General features: G+C 36.1%; 1 protein-coding gene, 1 long non-coding RNA gene and 2 pseudogenes across 4 annotated transcripts; all 4 read left to right on the top strand.

Moving 5' to 3' along the window:
* Positions 1-1,474: 1,474 nt before the first annotated feature.
* LOC144576206 (nicotinate N-methyltransferase 1 pseudogene) lies at positions 1,475-2,587 on the top strand (annotated as a pseudogene).
* Positions 2,588-3,290: 703 nt separating this feature from the next.
* LOC144576208 (uncharacterized) lies at positions 3,291-4,540 on the top strand. Its single transcript, XR_013518616.1, has 2 exons — positions 3,291-3,340; positions 3,984-4,540. It is a non-coding gene; the product is annotated as an uncharacterized LOC144576208 (long non-coding RNA).
* Positions 4,541-12,149: 7,609 nt separating this feature from the next.
* On the top strand, positions 12,150-14,923 carry LOC144543894 (nicotinate N-methyltransferase 1 pseudogene; annotated as a pseudogene). Its single transcript, XR_013508104.1, has 3 exons — positions 12,150-12,948; positions 13,927-13,991; positions 14,594-14,923. The product of XR_013508104.1 is annotated as a nicotinate N-methyltransferase 1 pseudogene (transcript).
* Positions 14,924-17,762: 2,839 nt separating this feature from the next.
* On the top strand, positions 17,763-18,967 carry LOC144543644 (stress response NST1-like protein). 2 transcript variants are annotated; one of them, XM_078291979.1, is made up of 2 exons: positions 17,763-18,240; positions 18,576-18,967. In XM_078291979.1, exons 1-2 carry the CDS (start codon positions 17,824-17,826, stop codon positions 18,744-18,746), a joined length of 588 nt encoding a protein of 195 aa, XP_078148105.1. In that variant the 5' UTR covers positions 17,763-17,823; the 3' UTR covers positions 18,747-18,967. The 2 variants fall into 2 exon arrangements, with proteins under 2 accessions (XP_078148105.1, XP_078148106.1); XM_078291980.1 differs by having other exon boundaries at positions 17,774-18,240; positions 18,440-18,645.
* Positions 18,968-20,385: the final 1,418 nt, after the last annotated feature.

The raw sequence follows: 20,385 nt of genomic DNA, 5'->3' as shown, positions 1-20,385 counted from the left end.
AAGAAACAATGTGACACAAAGGACAATACAAAAGCTTTTACTTAATTATATAGAAATGCAATTGGAAAATACCAACTTGCATCTCTGACCTAAAAAATTCGAAATTGCCTTTGAAATAATGGATGAATTAGACATCAAAACACCCATTCACTGGAATTCCCGTAAAATTTTTTTCCCCCGAGTTTGCAGCAGCTAAAACCACTTGATTTTAGGGATATAGGCAAGATGTGTTCAAAAATCCCAAATGCAGCGTGAAGAAACAAAGAGAGAGAGAGGGACATTATAAACTACATTACCTTGTCGAAGAAGAACAGAAGCAGGAAGGTTAAAAGTGAGTGATTTCTTTGATTGAATGAGCTCAAAGGAAGAACGATTCCGTCGAGGAGAGACAAGAGTAAGAGGCGATCTGATGGAGGGAGAGAGCAAGTTTCAGCAATTTGAAAGAAATAGAGAAAATGGAGGTGGCGAAGAGGTGATTTTTGTTGGGCTGGAAAAGTGTGGAAAGTTCTGGGTTGAAGAGGAGGAACAGTTGTGGGAGTAATGGGACCATAATTCGCACTGTAGAGACTAGAGAGTACTATTCACCTACAGTACCAAAACCCATCCAAGATTAGATAACACACATCTATAGATAAAAGATATCTCAGAGGAGTTAGGCTGGGGTGCTATGGATAGCATAGTGGCCTCTATGCTACGGCTCAATATTCGAGTTTTCAAAATCCAAACGGTCGATCCGAACTGTTCATCTTATTCTCCATATTAATATCTGCTTGGAGACCAAATTTTACATTTTTCTGAATTTTTTTACTATTTATTAAGTATTTTACAAAATTGTTGATCCAACGGTGGCTGCACAAAACAGTAAAACCGTTGGATTAGCGATTTTCAAAGTGGCTTAATAAATAGTAAAAAAATTCAGAAAATTATAAAATTTGGTCTCTAAGCAGATATTAATATGGAGAATAAGATGAACGGTTCGGATCGACCGTTTGGATTTTGAAAACTCAAATATTGAGCCGTAGCATAGAGGCCATAGAGGCCACTATGCTATCCATAGCACCCTAGCCTAACTCATCTCAGAGAATACTCATGACTCCACATCTTTATCCTCTGCAGAGTTTTTCTGTGCGAAGCTTTTAATTTGATCCGTTCGTTTTGAATCTGACGGACTGGATTAAGTGTCATCAAATTTTGAGTTTTTTAAAATTCGGATAAGATCTGATCTGATCCGTCCGATTCGAAACGAACAAATCAGATTAAAAGCTCCGCACGAAAAACTCCGCAGAGGATACTTTCCCTCTCATCTCGTACTCCAAGATCAACCAACTTTGAGCTTTCGTCTCCTCGATAGCGCGCTCGACCAGCCACCTGCTGAGATAACCCGTTTCCTCTGCATTAACTCAAAAGGGAATCTTTTGAGTTAATCAATTTCAAACTTTCAATCTGTTGTGCTATCTCAAGTTCCGATAAAAAAAAGAAAGAATTGCTATCTTAAGTCAACAACCAAAACTCCCAGTTTCTCGAATCAGCAAATCCCATCTCACTTCTCAGTAAGCCCCCCCTATCTGCACAACTCATTATCCGAAATCCAAAAATGGCGCCACCACCTCCTACCGACCCGGCGGCGACCATCGCTATCTTGGAGATCGCAAATCTACTCTCCGTTCCAATGGCCCTCACTGCGGTGATCCGACTCGGCGTCCCGGCTGCCATCTGGCGCTCCGGTGAGAACAACCCTCTCTCCGCCTCCGAGATCCTTCCCTCCTCCGAAGACCCTTCCCTCCTTCAGCGCCTCCTCCGCCTTCTCTCCTCCTACAACATCTTCCAAGAGCACATATCTGACACTGGGAACCGCCGCTACTCCCTCACTTCTATTGACCAAACCCTAGTCGGTGAATCTTCTTATGCGAACTACGTGCTGCAACACCACCAGGATGCGCTAATACGCGCATGGCCAAAGCTCCATGAGGCTGTACTGGATCCGACTGGACCCGACCCGTTTAGGCGTGCCAATGGAGGTGTGCCAGCTTACGAGTATTATGGCACGGATCCCGAGGCAAATGGGCTGATGATGCGGGCTATGAAGGGGTTCTACGAGCCATTCATGGAAAAGGCTTCTAGAAGGTTACAAGTCAGGATTTGATGGGGTGGAGCTATTGGTCGATGTGGGAGGCAGCTCAGGCGCCTGCCTGGAGATGATCATGAAGCAAGTCCCATCTGTCAAATCTGGAGTCAATTTTGACTTGCCTGAGGTCGTTGCAGCTGCACCAGAGATTCCTAGTGAGTCCTTTACTTGTTCATCTGCAATTTTGTATCTAATAGTTTTACGAAAAGAGAGAATCTCGTACTGATCCTGTGTACTTGATTACAATTACATGGAGTCTATTTATAGACTTGATTCTGGTATATTGCTAAACATTTTCAACTTAATAGTTTTAAGGAAAAAGAGATAATCTTGTATTGATCTTGTGTGCTTGATTACAATTAGTCAATTACATGGAGTCTATTTATAGACTTGATTCTGGTATATTGCTAAACATCTCCAACTTAATAGTTTAAGAAAAAAGAGAGAATCTTATATTGATCTTGTGTGCTTGATTCTATTTATAGACTTGATCATGGTATTTTGCTAAACATCTCCAATCCCAGCAAGCAATATATAAAATACTGAATTGACCTGAATTTTCTGTACAACTTGTCACATATACGTCCTTGTTCTACGTAAATGCAATCTATGATTGAATTCCTTAGTGCATCCAAATTTCTGATGTGAACTCGTCATGACTAGCAGTTCCATCAGAAACCAATCAAGTTGAGGGGGACTGAATTTATATATTTATTTTTTGTGAGGTGGTCATGTTTGCTACCTCGTTGGATACTACTAAACCAAACATGTAATTATTTGAGTATGTTATTTAAAATTGGCAATTTATTAGTGAAGCAGACAAGGATCTGGTAATTTAGGAGCTCCATTTCAATTTGTTGAAAACAGCAGATAGGGGTGCATAGCCTCATACAGCTCTATATTACTAAACTAAATTAGTCTTACTCTTGATTGAATAAAGAACCTAAATTACTGATAAAAACACAATGATTATTACCTCTAAAAATTGCTGCTATGGTGTGGGTAATTACTGAGTGTTCTGGTTTCATGTCCGAGCTAGATAAGTTGGAATAGATCACACTATAAAAAAAGAGTTCATGGACCATAATTAGACTTGTTTAAATTTATGCTTATGAGCAGGTGAAAAGAATACAATATAAACTGATGTTCTTTAACCATATATGCAGTGGTGACATGGTTAAATTCATTCCACCCGGCGATGCCATTTTTATGAAGGTATAGTACTGAAAACTAAACTATAGGTTTCCAATTTTCTCTGTTACAAAGAAATTCCATAACTTTGCTATACCAAGGAAAAAGGGCCAAAAAAAAAACAAATTGTTAATGCAAAATGGAGGAACTTCAACTATCACATTTAAGGGTTTTCATTGGATCTGGTTTTTTGGTTTTCAACCGATTTGAAAATTTTGGATTAAATGGTTATGTTTTTCGGTTTAAATGGTTCGGTTTGATTGAATTTTTGAATTACTTTGGTTTTTCATATTTGGCTTGATTTAATCTCTCTTATTACGGTTCAACTAAACAAACCGAATTTACTTGATATTTACTTAAATTACTTTGATTTTTTTTTTGTTTGGTTTAATCTCTCTTATTTCAATTCAACCAAGCACAACAAAATTTAGTTCGGTTTTTTTTGGTTTGTTTGTTTTTTCTGTTGACAAATTTAATCCGGTTGTTTTGGTTAGACTTTTGAAAAAAAAAAATTGCCACGTTGAAAGGAAAACTGTACTCAATATCAATTCAATCTCAGATTAAAAAATAATGTTGTGATTTTATTTTATGAAATATTTTATTTTATAAAAAAAAAATGGTTCTTAAGATGAAACATCTGATTTCGATCTGGTTCTTTTCTTTGCAGTGGATTCTGATTATTTGGACAAACGAAGAGTGCAATGCAATACTAAAGAACTGCTATGATGCCCTTGCCTAAAGGAGGAAAATTGATTGCTTGTGAGCCGGTATTGCCAGAGGGAACTGATTGCAGTAGCAGGACTCGTGCCTTACTTGACCATGTCATATTCATCATGACCATGTATAGGACCCAAGGAAGGGGGCGCACCGAAGAGGAGTTCCGGCAGCTTGGTCTCCATGCAGGCTGGGTTCACTGGTTTCAATGCGCTCTATTTGGACCCCGTTCTTCACGGTCCTTGAGTTCATCAAGTAAATGAAATTGGTTCTTTGCAAATTGTTTCTGTAATATTTTTATTTTTCAACATGGAATTGAGTTTAGATCAAAGAAGAAACTTTGGGAATGGCTGCAATTGGATGCTTCCCTTGTTTTCCTCTGTTAATAAATCAAGGTTAACTGTAGATGTAATTGTAAAATAGGGATCATCAAATATTTCTCTTCCCGGCTCCCCTTTTAATCTGTTGCTTTGTTATAGTTTCAGCAAAATATTTCAAAGACACAAAGAACGTCGTCATTAAAGAAAAAAAAAAAAAAAAAAAAAACGAACTATTATATACCAATTCGGTATCTAAGAGCATATCCGTCCTATTTACAAAAGAAATGTAAATTTTGATATGATAATTGTAATTTTTATTATAGAAATGTGAAGTAATTTTTATTTTTGGTGTAGATTTTAGAAATGCAAGTAAATAGTAAAAAGTTAAAATAAATATATTAAATTATTAATGTTTTAAAAAAATTAATTAAAATATATTGTAAGGATGGAGATGATTTGGAAAATATTGCGAAAATATTGTTGAAATTATCTTTTATATTAGGTCGACTCATCTTGAAGATGGAGATGGTTTGGATGTAACCGAATTGAATTAGGCAAACCAAAGTTATAATTCGGTTTCAAAAATAGAATTGAATTAGAGCGATTTAGCATTGCAATTGAATCGAACTAAACTAAAGTTTTATTTCGGTTTGTTCTGTTCAAACCAAAATATATTACTTTTTTTATTCAAAGCAATTTTTTTTAATAAACCAAAGTATATGAAGAAATAAATTGAAGTATTAAGAAATAAACCAAAATAAATAAATCAATTGGTTAAGAAATAAGCCGGGGCGGTCCAGATCAAATTCATAAATCATAATATATAAAAGTTCGGTCCGTTCGATTATTTTGGTTTTGAAAATTTTCAAACAGAATCGAACCGAAGTTATAATTCGGTTTTAAAAAGCAGATCGAATCGAACCATTAAACCAAAAAAACCAAAACCGTTTGGTCCAAACTAATTCAATTCAATTCAAAATCTACTAAACCGGACCCAATGAACAAGGAATGGGATCCGGTGCTATTCTTCCCTTGCTCTTCTCTCTTTTTCTCTCCTCTTACTCTCTCTCTCTCACGTGATCTTCTTTCTCTCTCTTCTCTTCTTCAAAGAGAGATACAGAGAGGAAATGCTAGAAAAGCAGCAGATCCTCTTCCAATGAACAAACCCTAGGCATAAACCTCTTCTATGTTTCTGGAATTTAGATCCTGGCCATGTAGAATGAGATTGAGATAATTTGGTATAAAGTAAGCGGTCAAAAAATAATGATAATAAATTTATTATCTTTCACCACTTGACTTTATACTAAATGAATTTATAATTTATAATTTTGACATGTAAACACATTAATAATAAAGTAAATCGGTTTTAACAGTTTGAATTTGTCATTTAAAATTTATATAATAAATTTTTAAAAGAAAGTCTTATGCTCTCTATAACAACTAAGTTTTACTCATATTCAAAATATGCATCTGTTACATTCCGAAATTTTAAAAACTTGATTAAAATTGATAAATCGATCAATTGGCTTAAATAAAAAGTTTAATTAACTTAACGATCGTTCCGAAATTTTCTGACCGACTAAAATGAAACTAAAATTTCGAAATATAAATAACGTATGAAATTATGTATAATAAAATTTAGAGATTTAGAAATAAAATAAAATATAGCACTAGGAATAAAATTATGATTATTTGGTAAATTAGAAACTTAGAAAATCCGTTACAATTCCTGTTAATTGTTAGGAAAGAAGAAATTGATTTAATTAGATTCGTGTGAATAAATAAGTAATTAAATTCCAAATAAGAATATAATTATACGAAATTACTCGTACGAGATAAATTATATAAAAGTTACCAATTTCGTTTATTTGAGAATTTTAAGGATTTGATTTGATATATATATATATTGTTTGATAACGAATTATTTAGATTTTAAATTGACAAATAAAGGTCCGAAATATACATACGAATTTAATTGTAAAATTTTACGAAAATTCGACTCGAATTTATAAAAGAAACGGACCATAAATCAATTAAATGAGACTATACTTGAATTTCAGAATTTTGTGAACCCTTAGATTTATTTCAACACGCATCTTAAATGTTGGAATTTTATCAACCACTCATCTCAGCTAGCACGAATCTTGAAGCAACCAATTTAATAAAACCCCTCTCTATTTCTCTCCTTTCCCTCTCTACCCGTGAGACCCCCCCCCACAGCCCCGCCCCCCCCCCCCCCTTTCCTCTCCTCTCCGCCAAATCAGAGAGGGCTCCGCCCTCCCCTCTTCCATCGCCGGCGAACCCCACCGGACCCGCCTCTGATCTCTCCTCTCTTCCTCTCTGCCCGTGAGAGCCACAGCCGCCCCCCTCTCTCTCTCGGTTTCTGCCCCCCTCCCCTCCCATGAAATCCTAGTTTCTAGGGTTGAGGATGTGTGCTGCCTCGGTGCTCGATTGGTGCTATCTTGGGGTGCTATGGTGATTGCTAGTGCTCGAGTGAGATGGCCGCGAGGCGAGGCGAAACCCTCGGAATCGGCCGCTTCTTTTGATATTTTCTATTTCGGATAATTTCCAAAATAACTTCTAAACTTCTGGATTTGTGTCGTGATGGATTGATTAATGTCGTAGGATGTGAATTTGTTAGTTTGCGAGTACGGGTTGTTGATTTTCCCGACTCGATCGATTTGCTCGAATAAATTAAGTATAAGGGGTTATATTGCAAAATGATTTTTATTAATGGTCGGAATTGTAAAATATATGACCATTGTGATTTGTATTAATTAAAGGGAATTGTAGTTAATTTCACCTTTGCTCGGGTTGTTGATTTTCCCGACAAATGGTGCTGACTTGAGGCTTGAGCCGTGTTGTTGATTTCTGGTGTGTCTATTCTGATCTGACCTGTGACTTGTTCTGTTTTGCTGGTTCTGTGTTGATGTTGTACTGGTAAATTTTGACTGGTACATCCATGTTGTTGTTGTGTATGCGCTGCTGGTACCAGTCGGTACTGGCCCAGTGATACCACTGGTATTGTGCTGAATTTTTGTGTGTATACCAGCCTTTGAACTGGCAGGGACCATATCGCAAACTAATTATATTTAGGGGTCTGAATTGTAAAATATAAGGCCTTATGTAGAGTAATATAAATTAATAGCCTAAATGTGAAAATGTGAGGTTTTGAATAAATGGCCGGCCTATGCATTAGAAATGTTATAAATGGACTTGGAATAAATTGTGAATTGTTAATTAGAGGCGTAAACCTTTGCTAAATTATGGGCCTTTAATTAAATTGAATTGGAATAAAATAATTGATACGTCAATGGGCCAAAGTGAAATAATTGAGTAAATTGGGCCTTTGAATGTTTAATTGGATAAATAAGGTGAATTGGACTTGTAACTTCATAAGCCTTGTAATATTGAAATGAATATGACATGATGTGTATATGTAAATTTGGAATTGGACTTGAATTAAATGATTATAAATGAGCCGAAAGGTATAAAAGAATTGACGAATTAAAAGACGGCTTTTGGAATTTAAGTTTTGATAATGTAACCGAACTAAACCAAGTAAACGTATAATATAGGTGTAGGCTCAGTCGAGCAAGATTTCGCGAGGCAATTCGAGACGCCTGATCTTTAAATTAAGCGGTACGCTCGTCATACTAAGGTGCGGGATTCTTGGACTTGTTTGATACTTTATTTTCAGGAATTAAACTGTGTATTTGTTTGTCATGTTGAATATCATTGATTGCATCATTGAATTGTGTAAAGCATTTGCATAGCCCAATCAAATTAAACTCGAATTGATGTGACTTGAGTGATTTGCATGCTGGTATGGTTGTAGGTTGTGTCTATCTATTATGATCTGATTTGATTGAAAGTCACCACGATTTGGATATGTATGTGAATGGATTTACGAAGTTAAGCACTTGGATCCAATGAATTTGCCAAGTCGGGCTGTATGCTGACTTGGATTCCCAGGATCCTAATGGCCTTAGGTGAACGGCCCTCGATGTTCCCAGTACCGGTTGGGAGGAGGGATGGTGATTATGTTATGAGATGTGATTGGAAATCGTGGGTGACATGTGTAACGTCTATGGCTCGGTGGCATTCTCCTACGTGTTAATGCATTTGGAAGGTCAATTGAATGTTACGACTATTGGAATGATTCCAACGAGGATTTTCTTTATATGATTTGAACCAGACCTTAATAAACTGTTAAGCCAAGCAATTGCAGATGGGTGTCAGATAAAGGGTCTAGCTTGGTTGGCCATCTGTAGGTGTCAGTAACCCTACAGATGTGGGTTTGATAAAGGGTCCAGCTCGAAAAAACATCTGCAATTGCTACAAGGCCTAATTGATCAAGTTAAGCCAAAAAATATATGTTGTGTTTGAAATTCATCTTGGAAATTCCGTTAACTGTGATTCAATCTGATTAATTGTTGTCTAGCATTGGCATTCTGTTATTTATGAATATATATCTGTTTGAACTGTTTTGGTTTGGGTTTCATTTTTGAATATGGAGTTTGATTGCAAGTCCAATAATCTAAACTGTGGCAAATTTTCGCACTGAGGATTTATTCTCACCCCCCACCCTCCCGATTATTTTCAGGTTTATTACACGGATCTTGAAGCGAATGAGGATGTTGGTAATGCATATAAAAGATCCACTGCCTTGCGTTTATATGTGACACTTGATAAATACACGCGGCAGGCTGTCAGACCCGAGATTTGGGGTGTGACAGCATCGAATTGTGTTGAACCCGACTATGAGTAATTTGCATTATCAGAGGATACTCACTGTGTTGAAATGAGTATCTGTATTAGTAATTTAATTCTAAATGTAAATTTTGCGTGACAATTTTTTTTTTGCAAATTTAGAAAAGTATGATAATCTCTGATCTCATGAATAAAAAAATTATTTTTAAATGAAATTGCTTTCAAAACGTCGTGTTAGTAAAAATATTATTCCTTATTTTATTATTTATTTCACAAATTAATTTTAGATATTGTTCAAGATTTCTTTTTCAATTTTTAAATACTAAAAGTAATCAAAATTAATTGTATGAGTATACTGTTTTTGAACTTAAAACGAAATTTCAAGGGAACTTCTTTCTTTTTTAAAATCTTCACAGAGATTATAAGTCCTGACAAAATTAAACTCTCATTTCTTAAGTAATCAATAATGTTAAACTTTTTTTCTAACCAACTTATGCCGGCGATTTTTATTAATATCCCTAAAACAAATCAAAATTTTAAAAATGCCCCTGTCCCCAAATTTTTATCAAATATGCCCTGACCGCCTGGGCCCAGGGCGGCCCAAAACACACAGTGAGGCGCCCGTGGCTGGGGCGCCCCATGGCCCTTTTTTTTTTTTTTTTTTTTTTTTTTAGAGATGTTAGTATTTTGATTTGAATAATTTTGTGAAAAAAAGTTTTCTTATTTAGAGAGTGTATGCCAAAAAGTAAAATATTTGATATATTTACGAAGTGATGTCGTCTATTTTTATAACTTTGATTTTTTATTTTTATTTTTTTTGGTGAACTTTGATTTTATTTGTCAGTTGGATATCACAAGTCTAAATATAACACTAATAAGGACTTGGCTTTTATTATGGTTTTTATAATATATGTATAATATACACGAGGAGGGTTCAAATGCCTCCATGTTTTTGTGCCTCCATCTCTCTCCATCATTTTCAAAGTTCAAACAGTCGATCCGAACCGTTCAATCTAACCTCCATACTAAAATATGTTTGGAGACCAAATTTTATATTTTTAGGAATTTTTTTACTATTTTCTTAGATAGGTACAAAATCAGTAAATCTGAACCATCTAAAAACAGTATTTTTGTACCTATCTAAGAAAATAGTAAAAAAATTCCTAAAAATATAAAATTTGGTCTCCAAACATATTTTAGTATGGAGGTTAGATTGAACGGTTCGGATCGACTGTTTGAACTTTGAAAATGATGGAGAGAGATGGAGACACAAAAACATGGAGGCATTTGAACCCTCCTCGTGTATATTATACACATACACATACACATACACATACATATACACATACACATACATAGACATATACACATACACATACACATACACATACACATACACATACACATACACATACATATACATATACATATACACACACATATACACATACACATACACATACATATATACATATACATATACAAAGCTACATATATACACATACTATTTTAGTCCGTCGGATGCAATATGGTCCTGCCAAAAAAATTTATTGCATATTATATGAATTTACGACATCATGATGCAATATGGTCCTGCGCATGCTTCACGAAAATGGGCGTAACTTTTGATCCGTCCGTCGGATCGGGCTGAAATTTTGACAGGAACTCCACAGCCCAAAGGCCAAAAGGAAACAAATCTATAGATTCGTTTCACCCATCATGGGTTCAGATTCGCGATCCGAGTCTTCCTTCATGGACTTTTGGACCTTTCTTTATAATTTTAGAGTTTTCAGGGTCTTTTATGTTTTTTTTTTATGTATTTTATGTTTTTAGGGTTTGTATTTAAATAAAAGTCATGTCTTTTGGCAGAAGTTAGTTTTTAATGTATTCAGTTTTATCAAAGAATTGAGTTTTTAATGTGTGATCTCAGAACCAAATCTATCTTTCCATTACTTTTTCCAATTTCTTGATCGTTCGTGCATCACATCACTTCATAAATATATCCAAAAATTTTATTTTTTGGCATACACTCTAAACAAGAAAACTTTTTCTTCACAAAATTATTTAAATCAAAATACTAGTATATGTATATGTGTATATTATACATATATTATAAAAACCATAATAAAGACCAAGTCCTTATTAGTATATGTATATGTATATGTATGTGTATATGTGTGTGTATATGTATATGTATATGTATATGTATATGTATATGTATATGTATATGTATATGTATATGTATATGTATATGTGTGTGTATGTGTATGTGTATATTATACATATATTATAAAAACCATAATAAAAGCCAAGTCCTTATTAGTGTTATATTTAGACTTATGATATCCAACTGACAAATAAAATCAAAGTTCACCAAAATCAAAGTTATAAAAATAGACGACATCAATTCGTAAATATATCAAATATTTTACTTTTTGGCATACACTCTCTAAATAAGAAAACTTTTTTTCACAAAATTATTCAAATTAAAATACTAACATCTCTAAATAAAAAAAAAAATAAAAAAAAAAAAGGGCCATGGGGCGCCCCAGCCACGGGCGCCTCACTGTGTGTTTTGGGCCGCCCTGGGTCCAGGCGGTCAGGGCATATTTGATAAAAATTTGAGGACAGGGGCATTTTTAAAATTTTGATTTGTTTTAGGGATATTAATAAAAATCGCCGACTTATGCTACTCTCCTTTCTATGTATTATTCAAAAGAAGAGAACTTTTTATATAGAACATAAAACGCAATTTCACTTATCTTATTCCGCCGATACACCGTAACATTTCCCGCTCGGAAACAAATCTGCGGGAATTCTCAGGGATTTCAGGGAGTGTGAAATTCTGAATTCAACCATTTATATGTTTTGAGATTTGTGCGTAAAAAACTGTCTGCTTTGAGATTCGTGTATAAAAAAATTTAGATGGTTAGATTTGGAATTTCAGGGTCCCTAAAATCCTCACGGATTTCAGCAGATTTCATTCCTTCCCGCTCTCGGTTTATCTTGATCGCGAAATGAGAACTTGAGAAGCCACCCCTGCAGTACTATTACTACTCTGTTTGGACAAAGAAACCAAAAAGAAGAACATTTTTTTTTCTCGAATCAGCAAATCCCATCTCACTTCTCAGTAAGCCCCCTCTCTATCTGCACAACTCGCTCTCCGAAATCCAAAAATGGCGCCACCACCTCCTACCGACCCGGCGGCGACCATCGCTATCTTGGAGATCGCCAATCTACTCTCTGTTCCAATGGCCCTCACGACTGTGATCCGCCTCGGCGTCCCGGCCGTCATCTGGTGCTCCGGCGAGAACAACCCTCTCTCGGCCTCCGAGATCCTCCCCTCCTCCGACGACCCTTCCCTCCTTCAGCGCCTCCTCCGCCTTCTCTCCTCCTACAACATCTTCGAAGAGCACATATCTGACACTGGGACCCGCCGCTACTCCCTCACTTCTATTGGTGAAACCCTAGTTGGTAAATCTTCTTATGCGGACTATGTGCTGCAACACCACCAGGATGCGCTAATATGCGCTTGGCCAAAGCTCCATGAGGCTGTACTGGATCCGACTGGACCCAACCCGTTTAGGCGTGCCAATGGAGGGGTGCCATTTTACGAGTATTACGGCACGGATCCCGAGGCCAATGGGCTGATGTTGTGGGATATGAAGGGGGTCTCAGAGCCATTCATGGAAAGGCTTCTAAAATGTTACAACAAAGGGTATCGAAAAACTAGAAAGTCAGGGTTTGATGGAGTGGATCTATTGGTCGAGGTGGGAGGTAGCTCAGGCGCCTGTCTGCAGATGATAATGGAAAAGGTCAGGTCTGTCAAAGCTGGAGTCAATTTTGACTTGCCTGAGGTTGTTGCAGCTGCACCGGAGATTCCTAGTGAGTCTTTTACCTCTTCATCTGCAATTTTAATCATTTAGCTTTTGTATCTAATAGTTTTAGGAAAAGAGAGAATCTTGTATTGATCTTGTGTGCTTTATTACAATTACATGGAGTCTATATATAGACTTGATTCTGGTATATTGCTAAACATCTCCAACTTAATAGTTTTAGGAAAAAAGGCCTCCAACTTAATAGTTTTAGGAAAAAAGGCGAATCTTGTATTAACCTTGTGTGCTTGATTACAATTACATGGAGTCTATTTATAGATTTGATTGTGATATGTTGCTAAACATCTCCAACTTAATAGTTTTAGGAAAAAGAGCGAATCTTGTATTAATCTTGTGGGCATTAATCTATTACATGGAGTCTATTTATAGGCTTGACCAAGGTATTTTCCTAAACATCTCCAACTAATATATCCGTTCCTGGCAAGCAATATATGAAATACTGAAATGACCTAAATTTGCTGTACAACTCCTTGTTCTACGTAATTTCAATCTATGATTGAATTCCTTAGTGCATCCAAATTTCTGATGTGAACTTGTCATGACCAGCAGTTCCATCAGAAACCAATCAAGTTGATGGGGACTACTAAACCAAACATGCAATTATTTGAGTATGTTATTTCAAATTGGCATTATATCAGTGAAGCAGCCAAGGATCTTGTAATTTAGGAATTCCATTTCAATTTGTTGAAAAACAGCAGACAGGGGTCCATAGCCTCAAACAGCTTGACTTAATAAAGAACCTAAATTACTGATAAAAACACAATGATTATTAGTTTTTACCTCTCAAGATTGCCTCTATGGTGATGGTAATTACAGAGTGTTCTGGCTTCATGTCCAATCTAGATAAGTTGGAATAGATCACTATAAAAAAAGAGTTCATGGACCATAATTAGACTTGTTTAACTTTATGCTGATGAGCAGGTGAAAATAATACATATAAACTGATGTTCTTTAACCATATATGCAGGAGTAACCCATGTTGGGGGTAACATGTTTAATTTCATTCCACCTGGCAATGCCATTTTTATGAAGGTATACTGAAAACTAAACTATAGGTTTCCAGTTGTCTCTGTTACAAAGAAATTCCATAACTTTGCTATACCAAGGAAAAAGGGAAAAAAGAAAGAAAGATAGCTGTTAATGCAAAATGGAGGAACTTCAACAATCACATTTAAAGGTTTTCATTGGATCCAGTTTAATTGGTTTTCAACCGAACTGAAATTTTTTGGATTAAATGGTTATGTTTTTTGGTTTAAATGGCTCAGTTTGGTTGAATTTTCGAAATACTTTGGTTTTTCATATTTGGCTCAGTTTAATCTCTCTTATTACGATTCAACTTGATATATATACTTAAATTACTTCTGTTTTTTGTATTTTGTTTGGTTTAATCTCTCTTATTTTTGTTTGGTTTTTTTTGGTTCGTTTGTTTATCTGTTGAGAAATTTAATCCTGTTGGTTAGGTTAGACTTTTGAAAAAACAATTGTGACGTTGAAAGGAAAATTGTACTGGATATCAATTCGATCTCAGATTAAAAATTAATGTTATGATTTTATTTTATGAAATATTTTATTTTATAAAAAATTAAGTTCTTAATATGAAACATCTGATTCCAATCTGGTTCTTTTCTTTGCAGTGGATTCTGATGACTAGGACAAATGAAGAGTGCAGTGCAATACTTAAGAACTGCTATGATGCCTTGCCTAAAGGAGGAAAATTGATTGCTTGTGAGCCGGTATTGCCAGAGGAAACCGATTGCAGTAGCAGGACTCGTGCCTTACTTGAAAACGACATATTCGTCATGACCATGTATAGGACCCAAGGAAGAGGGCACACCAAAGAGGAGTTCCGGCAGCTTGGTCTCCAGGCCGGGTTCACTAGTGTCCAGGCCATCTATTTGGACCCGTTCTACACTGTCCTTGAGTTCCTCAAGTACTACAGATTAATTCGAGTTTATAGAAGTTGATGATTTACAAATTGTTTCTGTAATTTTTCATTTTTCAATATGGAATATAAAAGAGGAATCTTTGGGAATGGCTGCTGGTGGATGCTTCGCTTGTTTTCCTCTGTTAATAAATCAAGGTTAACTGTAGATGTAATTGTAAAATAGGGATCATAATATTTCTCTTCCCGGCTCCCCGTAATCTTTTTTTTTTTTTTTTTTTTTTTTAAATGATTGGTAGTGGCTACTAAAAATTACCTCTCTTCATAAACATACACTTTACTCCTATGCTATTTCAACTTTGTTATCCCCTATGTTAATTAACCTATTCCTTCTCTGTTCGTTGATCCCCTGCAGCATGTCATCCATAGATCAGCCTCTTGTAATGTTTGCTGGACAAGTCGGAAAGGAGTCTGTACTTCGGCTCTAAACACCTTCTCATTTCGTTGCTTCCACAGATTCCTAATGACACACATAAAAAGGGTATTGCAAAGACAAGTCCCACGTTTGTTCAATCGAGTCTCCTATTCTCATTAGCCTTGTGCCTTTATTTCTTGCTATTTCTTTCCACACAGTCAGGGGTGTTCATCGGTTCGGTTCGGTTTCAACCGAACCGAACTTGGCAAACCAAAGTTATAATTTAGTTTTAAAAATAGAACCGAACCAAACCGAATTAGCATTGCAACCGAACCGAACCGAACGAAAGTTTTATTTCTGTTTATTCGGTTCAAACCAAACTATATTAATTTTTTTATTTAAAACAATTGATTTATAATAAACCGGAGTATTAAGAAATAAATCGGAGTATTAAGAAATAAACTAAGATATTTAGAAATAAACCAAGTATTTAAAGCAATTGATTAAGAAATAAACCTGGGTGGTTCCGATCAAATTCATATTATATGAAAGTTCGGTTAGTTCAGTTATTTCGGTTTTGAAATTTTTCAAACCGAACCGAACCGAAGTTATAATTCGGTTTTGAAAAGCCAACTGAACCGATCCAACAAACCGAAATAACCGAACCGTTTAAACCGAACTAATTCGATTCGGTTCAAAACCGATTAAACCGCACCGTTGAACACCCCTACACACAGTAGCTGCGTATCTACATGTAAAGAAGAGATGGCTTCCTGTTTCTAGATGGCATGAGTCGCACATTACACATCGAAGATCACACTGCATGTCTCTCCTAGCCATAGTATCCTGAGTGATGCGATAGTTTTTATATTAAGTATGTAAATGTCTTGATTTGCCAATGACTTTGATTAAAAGTATAACTAAGAATGTAATCTTGGTATATCATTGGCACTGCATTAGCACAAATTTGTTTGCTTCTTTGTATACTCCAAAATATTATATATGGTACTCTCGGTGTGTACCAGTGTTGCAAATAACGATATGTGCTCGTCGGACTGGCAGGATACCGCCAAGCGATTGATCAAGAATAATTAGGAATAATAGATTATAATCGGAAATAATCAGTCAATTAGTCGAAAAAATTTATGACAGTTTGACACTGGTGTGTACAGCTCTTTTTATAGGTTAGATATCAACAATTGCAAATGAAAGAAAATAAGAAATGTAAACCATAGCTGAGAAAACTCATATGCGAAAATGAATAATGATAGAAACTCTTCTTAGCTTTCATGCAAAAAGTTAAGAATAGGGCTAGCAAAAAAATTCGTAGTTCATGATTCGATTCGAGTTTGATTCGAATTTAATTTGATTCGAAATGAGTTCGAATTGAAACCAACCAAACCAGGTTCGGTTCGAAATTAATTCAAACCAAACTCAAACCTAGTCTGGTTCGATCGAAATGGGTTCGTGAACTTTTATGTTTCGAATCTCATAATAACATCGGCCGTTTATTTATCTGATGAAATTAAAACCCAAGATAGAGTCATAATTTAACTTAGCCGACGATCCCTCGCTCTCAAATCTCAATAATCTAGTTCTTTCTCCGCCTCTCCCTAACTCACTCTCCATCTCGTTCTAAAACCTAACCAACGCTCTCGGCGACTGGCTGTCTCTCCTCTCTTTTCGGTCGTCTCTCCTCCGCCTTCTCTACCTTTCGGATTCTCACTTCATTAGATGGTCCAATCGAGGGTTTGATCGAGTGAGCACTCGAGGTACGATTACTTGTTTTACTGCATATTTCAGTTCTTGTACTTAATCCTCTTTTTATAATTATTTGTTGTGATGTATTTTTTTATGAACAATTTTTTAACTTAAAAATACTCATTTCATATCGGTAAAAGGAAGCCATGTGAATTTTGTCTCGCAAGAAAAAATTAATGTATAAACTACCGGTATAACTAGGGCTGCTAAAAAATAATTTAGTTCTTGATTCGATTCGAAAAATGTGTAGTTCGCAATTAATTTGATTCGAAATGGGTTCGGTTCGAAACGAATCAAACTAGGTTCGGTTCGAATCTTATTCAAACCAAACTCAAACCTAAGGTAAGTTCGATTCGGTTCGATTCGTTGCCACCCCTAGTTAAGAAGCAAAGAAAAAGAGTAAAATATATAGTGGGAAATGTTATTACTTGAAATTGCGGCCCATGTAGGGCATGCCAGTGGGCCCATTCTGCCTGACAGCCTGAGGCTGAGGGGAAAGGCATTCTCCACTACCAGAAAATCGGGCCACCCTGACCAAACAAACCCCGAAAGCTGACCCAACACGCGAAACCTCCACGGAAGAGTATAGATTTACTCTCAGGAACTTTGAGATTCGCACTAACCCAGGAGCAGTATGATTTAAGCTTTAAGATTCGTGCAAAGTTCAAAGAACGGTCCGGATCCAGTAATTCTAGAAGATGCCCTTTTACGGTACCGGGTAGGATGTGAATTCAGGGTTTAGGGTTAGGGTTTGCAGCTGTTAACACTGATTGGATTGGTAAGACCGATCTGTTGGTCTATCGACAATGGCGATGATGACTCGATTCCTCAACCGTGGATCGCCTTCTCTTCTCCGCCGGGGGTTCGATTTTCTCCAGCAACCGCAATCCCAATCCCTCCGTCGCCTCTCTTCCGCACGCAGCGACGACGAGTTGAGGGAACCATGCGAATTCCTTGGGAGCTGGAGCCCCCCGAGCGACCCGAGGATAGCGAGGGCTAACCTGGAGCGGCTGAGGAGAGCGTACGGGAAGCAGGTGAAGCAGATGAGGAAGGAGTACATTTATGAGGTGGAGATGCTCCGGATCGACAAGCAGAGGAAGGCTGATGCTCGCCGCGAGGCCATGCGCATTGAAAATGAGGAGAGGAAGAAGGCCAAGGCCGCTGCTGCAGAGACCCGTGCGGCCGAGCACAAGGCCTTCCAGAAAGAATTCCGCAAAACCCTTGTATGACAAATATTATTATCTTTATTACTTTCTTTTCAGTCAGTTTCAACACTTATTATTTGAATTGTTTGTGTTTAGGTTTTGGTTAGTTAAAAAAAATATAATTTGATCATGATTTATTTTGATCTGGGAGTATAATTTGATGCAACTACCTAAAGGATATAAAAATGAAAATATTGAAGCTAACTATTATACCTAGGTTGTGATAACTAGATTGAAACTGAAGTCCTTTAGAGCTACTGAAATGGAAAGGGAACTCTCTGTATGAGCTTCAGTAACTATGCAGGAGTACTTTCATTTAATGGTATTTATTTCATTTTAACTGTGATGAATAGAGGAAAGAAAGAGCTGAGAAGCTGGAGAGCTGGAGGAAGAAAGAGGAAACAAATCAAAAAAATAAGGCAGCTGAAAGAGAGCAGTTGCGCTTGAAGAGTTCCCTCTGGGTTGGTGAGGAGAATCTTCAGCAAAAGATTTTTGAAGCAATTGTTGATACCCAACCTCTCTAGAATGATTAGTAAATTTATTGTTCCTCTAGCATTTTATTATCTTTCAATGGTGCAATGTTTAGGAGCAAACATCTTGTTATTACTTGTTCCTGGTGTTGTCCATCATCAATGGTGCTCAATTACATTCATACTCTTCATCCTTTTGCTCACTGTTCTTGCTGTAATAATTGTAATTGTTGGAACTAAAATTTGGCCGGAATCTATTAGTCTTAGCCCAAAAATTAGTTCTATTTGTGGTCCAATCTTATCATTTACATGGACTGACTTGAGCAATTTCATTATTCCATCATCTTTGGTAGATAACAGTGTCTAAACCATTACATCCCCGCACTGAGGGCACAGGTGATAGTGCGTGCAAAGAAATTTGTGGGTCTTTAGAGGGTTGGGAGGGAAATGGGAAGAATTCGCCACATTTTGGAGTATGTGTGCTATATTCATTTTGCGTGGGTATATGAGATAATTAATATCTTAGTAGGGTCAAATAGGAAATTTATATTTGTACTATGCCCATGGTTTGGATGCACGTCTTAAGTTGAATCAAACATAACTGTAGAAAGGTAATGTCTATGGAAAGCTTACCAAAAGTTCTACATTTGAATATGTAGCTCTAATTATTCAAATATTGAAGGGTCTCTTCCTTCCGGTACATATTTATTTGGATAATTATATTCTGGTCCTGGCAAGAGATATTGAATATGTTGCAATGCACTGGTGATCTATTGGTCTCTTGGACCTGATTTTTTTTTTTTTTTTTGATGTTTGTTTGATTGATTGGCATAGTGGCATTCCATTGCGACTAACGGTTGAGGCCCCGTTGCAATTAACACTTTTTAGCTTTCTAGTTGGTGGCTTGAGGTTTGTATTCATGATTTCATTCTGTTGTGCTGATCATTTCCCATAACACAAACTTTCGAGTTAGATTATATGATATTGTAGAATTCATTTAGAATTCTGCTGAAGTTTGATTAAATGATGTTGATTTTATATTATGGTAAGAAATGCACTCGAAGGCCAGCTTGTTTCTTTTTTAGGATATGCATGTAATTGTATGGATTAAAAGATATTCTGATATATAGGCTGCACATTTGTCTTGGCAAAGTACTGCTTCAGTTGAACATATTTTATTTGTTTTGTTAACATTGATAATTAAACTGGAAGTGAAGGAGACTTTCATTGAACTACAAAAATATTGCTTACGCCTATCCGTTTAGACTAAGAATTGGAAAGAGCAACACCAAGTATAGGTCTTCAAATTTTCAAAATTTGTTGATTCCTAACATGTTGAAATCAGAGGACAGAGATGCAAGGAATGATGGTTTCTTCCTCCAAAAAAAAATAAGACTGTATTACTGCTTTTGTATTGTAAGTTTAATGGTTTCTTCTTTTGTATTACATGCGGTATCCCTTTCTTGTCTTCTATTTGAACCTGTTATCTGTACTTGTGAGTTATGATCCAATTATGTTTCCACTTTCCACGGAAGCAATTGTAAGCACTTCAATGATAATTTTAACATTTTAATACATTTTAATACATTTTAAGTTATCAAATACGAGTACTTAAAAAAGTTAAAAAGTAAAGTTAAAACAACTTCATATAGGTGCTTAAATTTAAATCACAAAAAAGTTTTTAACTTTCGAT

This window comes from Carex rostrata, chromosome 25 (genome assembly GCF_964058835.1).
Source record: "Carex rostrata chromosome 25, lpCarRost1.2, whole genome shotgun sequence".
Classification (NCBI taxonomy): Eukaryota; Viridiplantae; Streptophyta; class Magnoliopsida; order Poales; family Cyperaceae; genus Carex; species Carex rostrata.
Note: the sequence above shows the minus strand (reverse complement) of the source record. Positions and strands in the feature narration are given on the sequence as shown.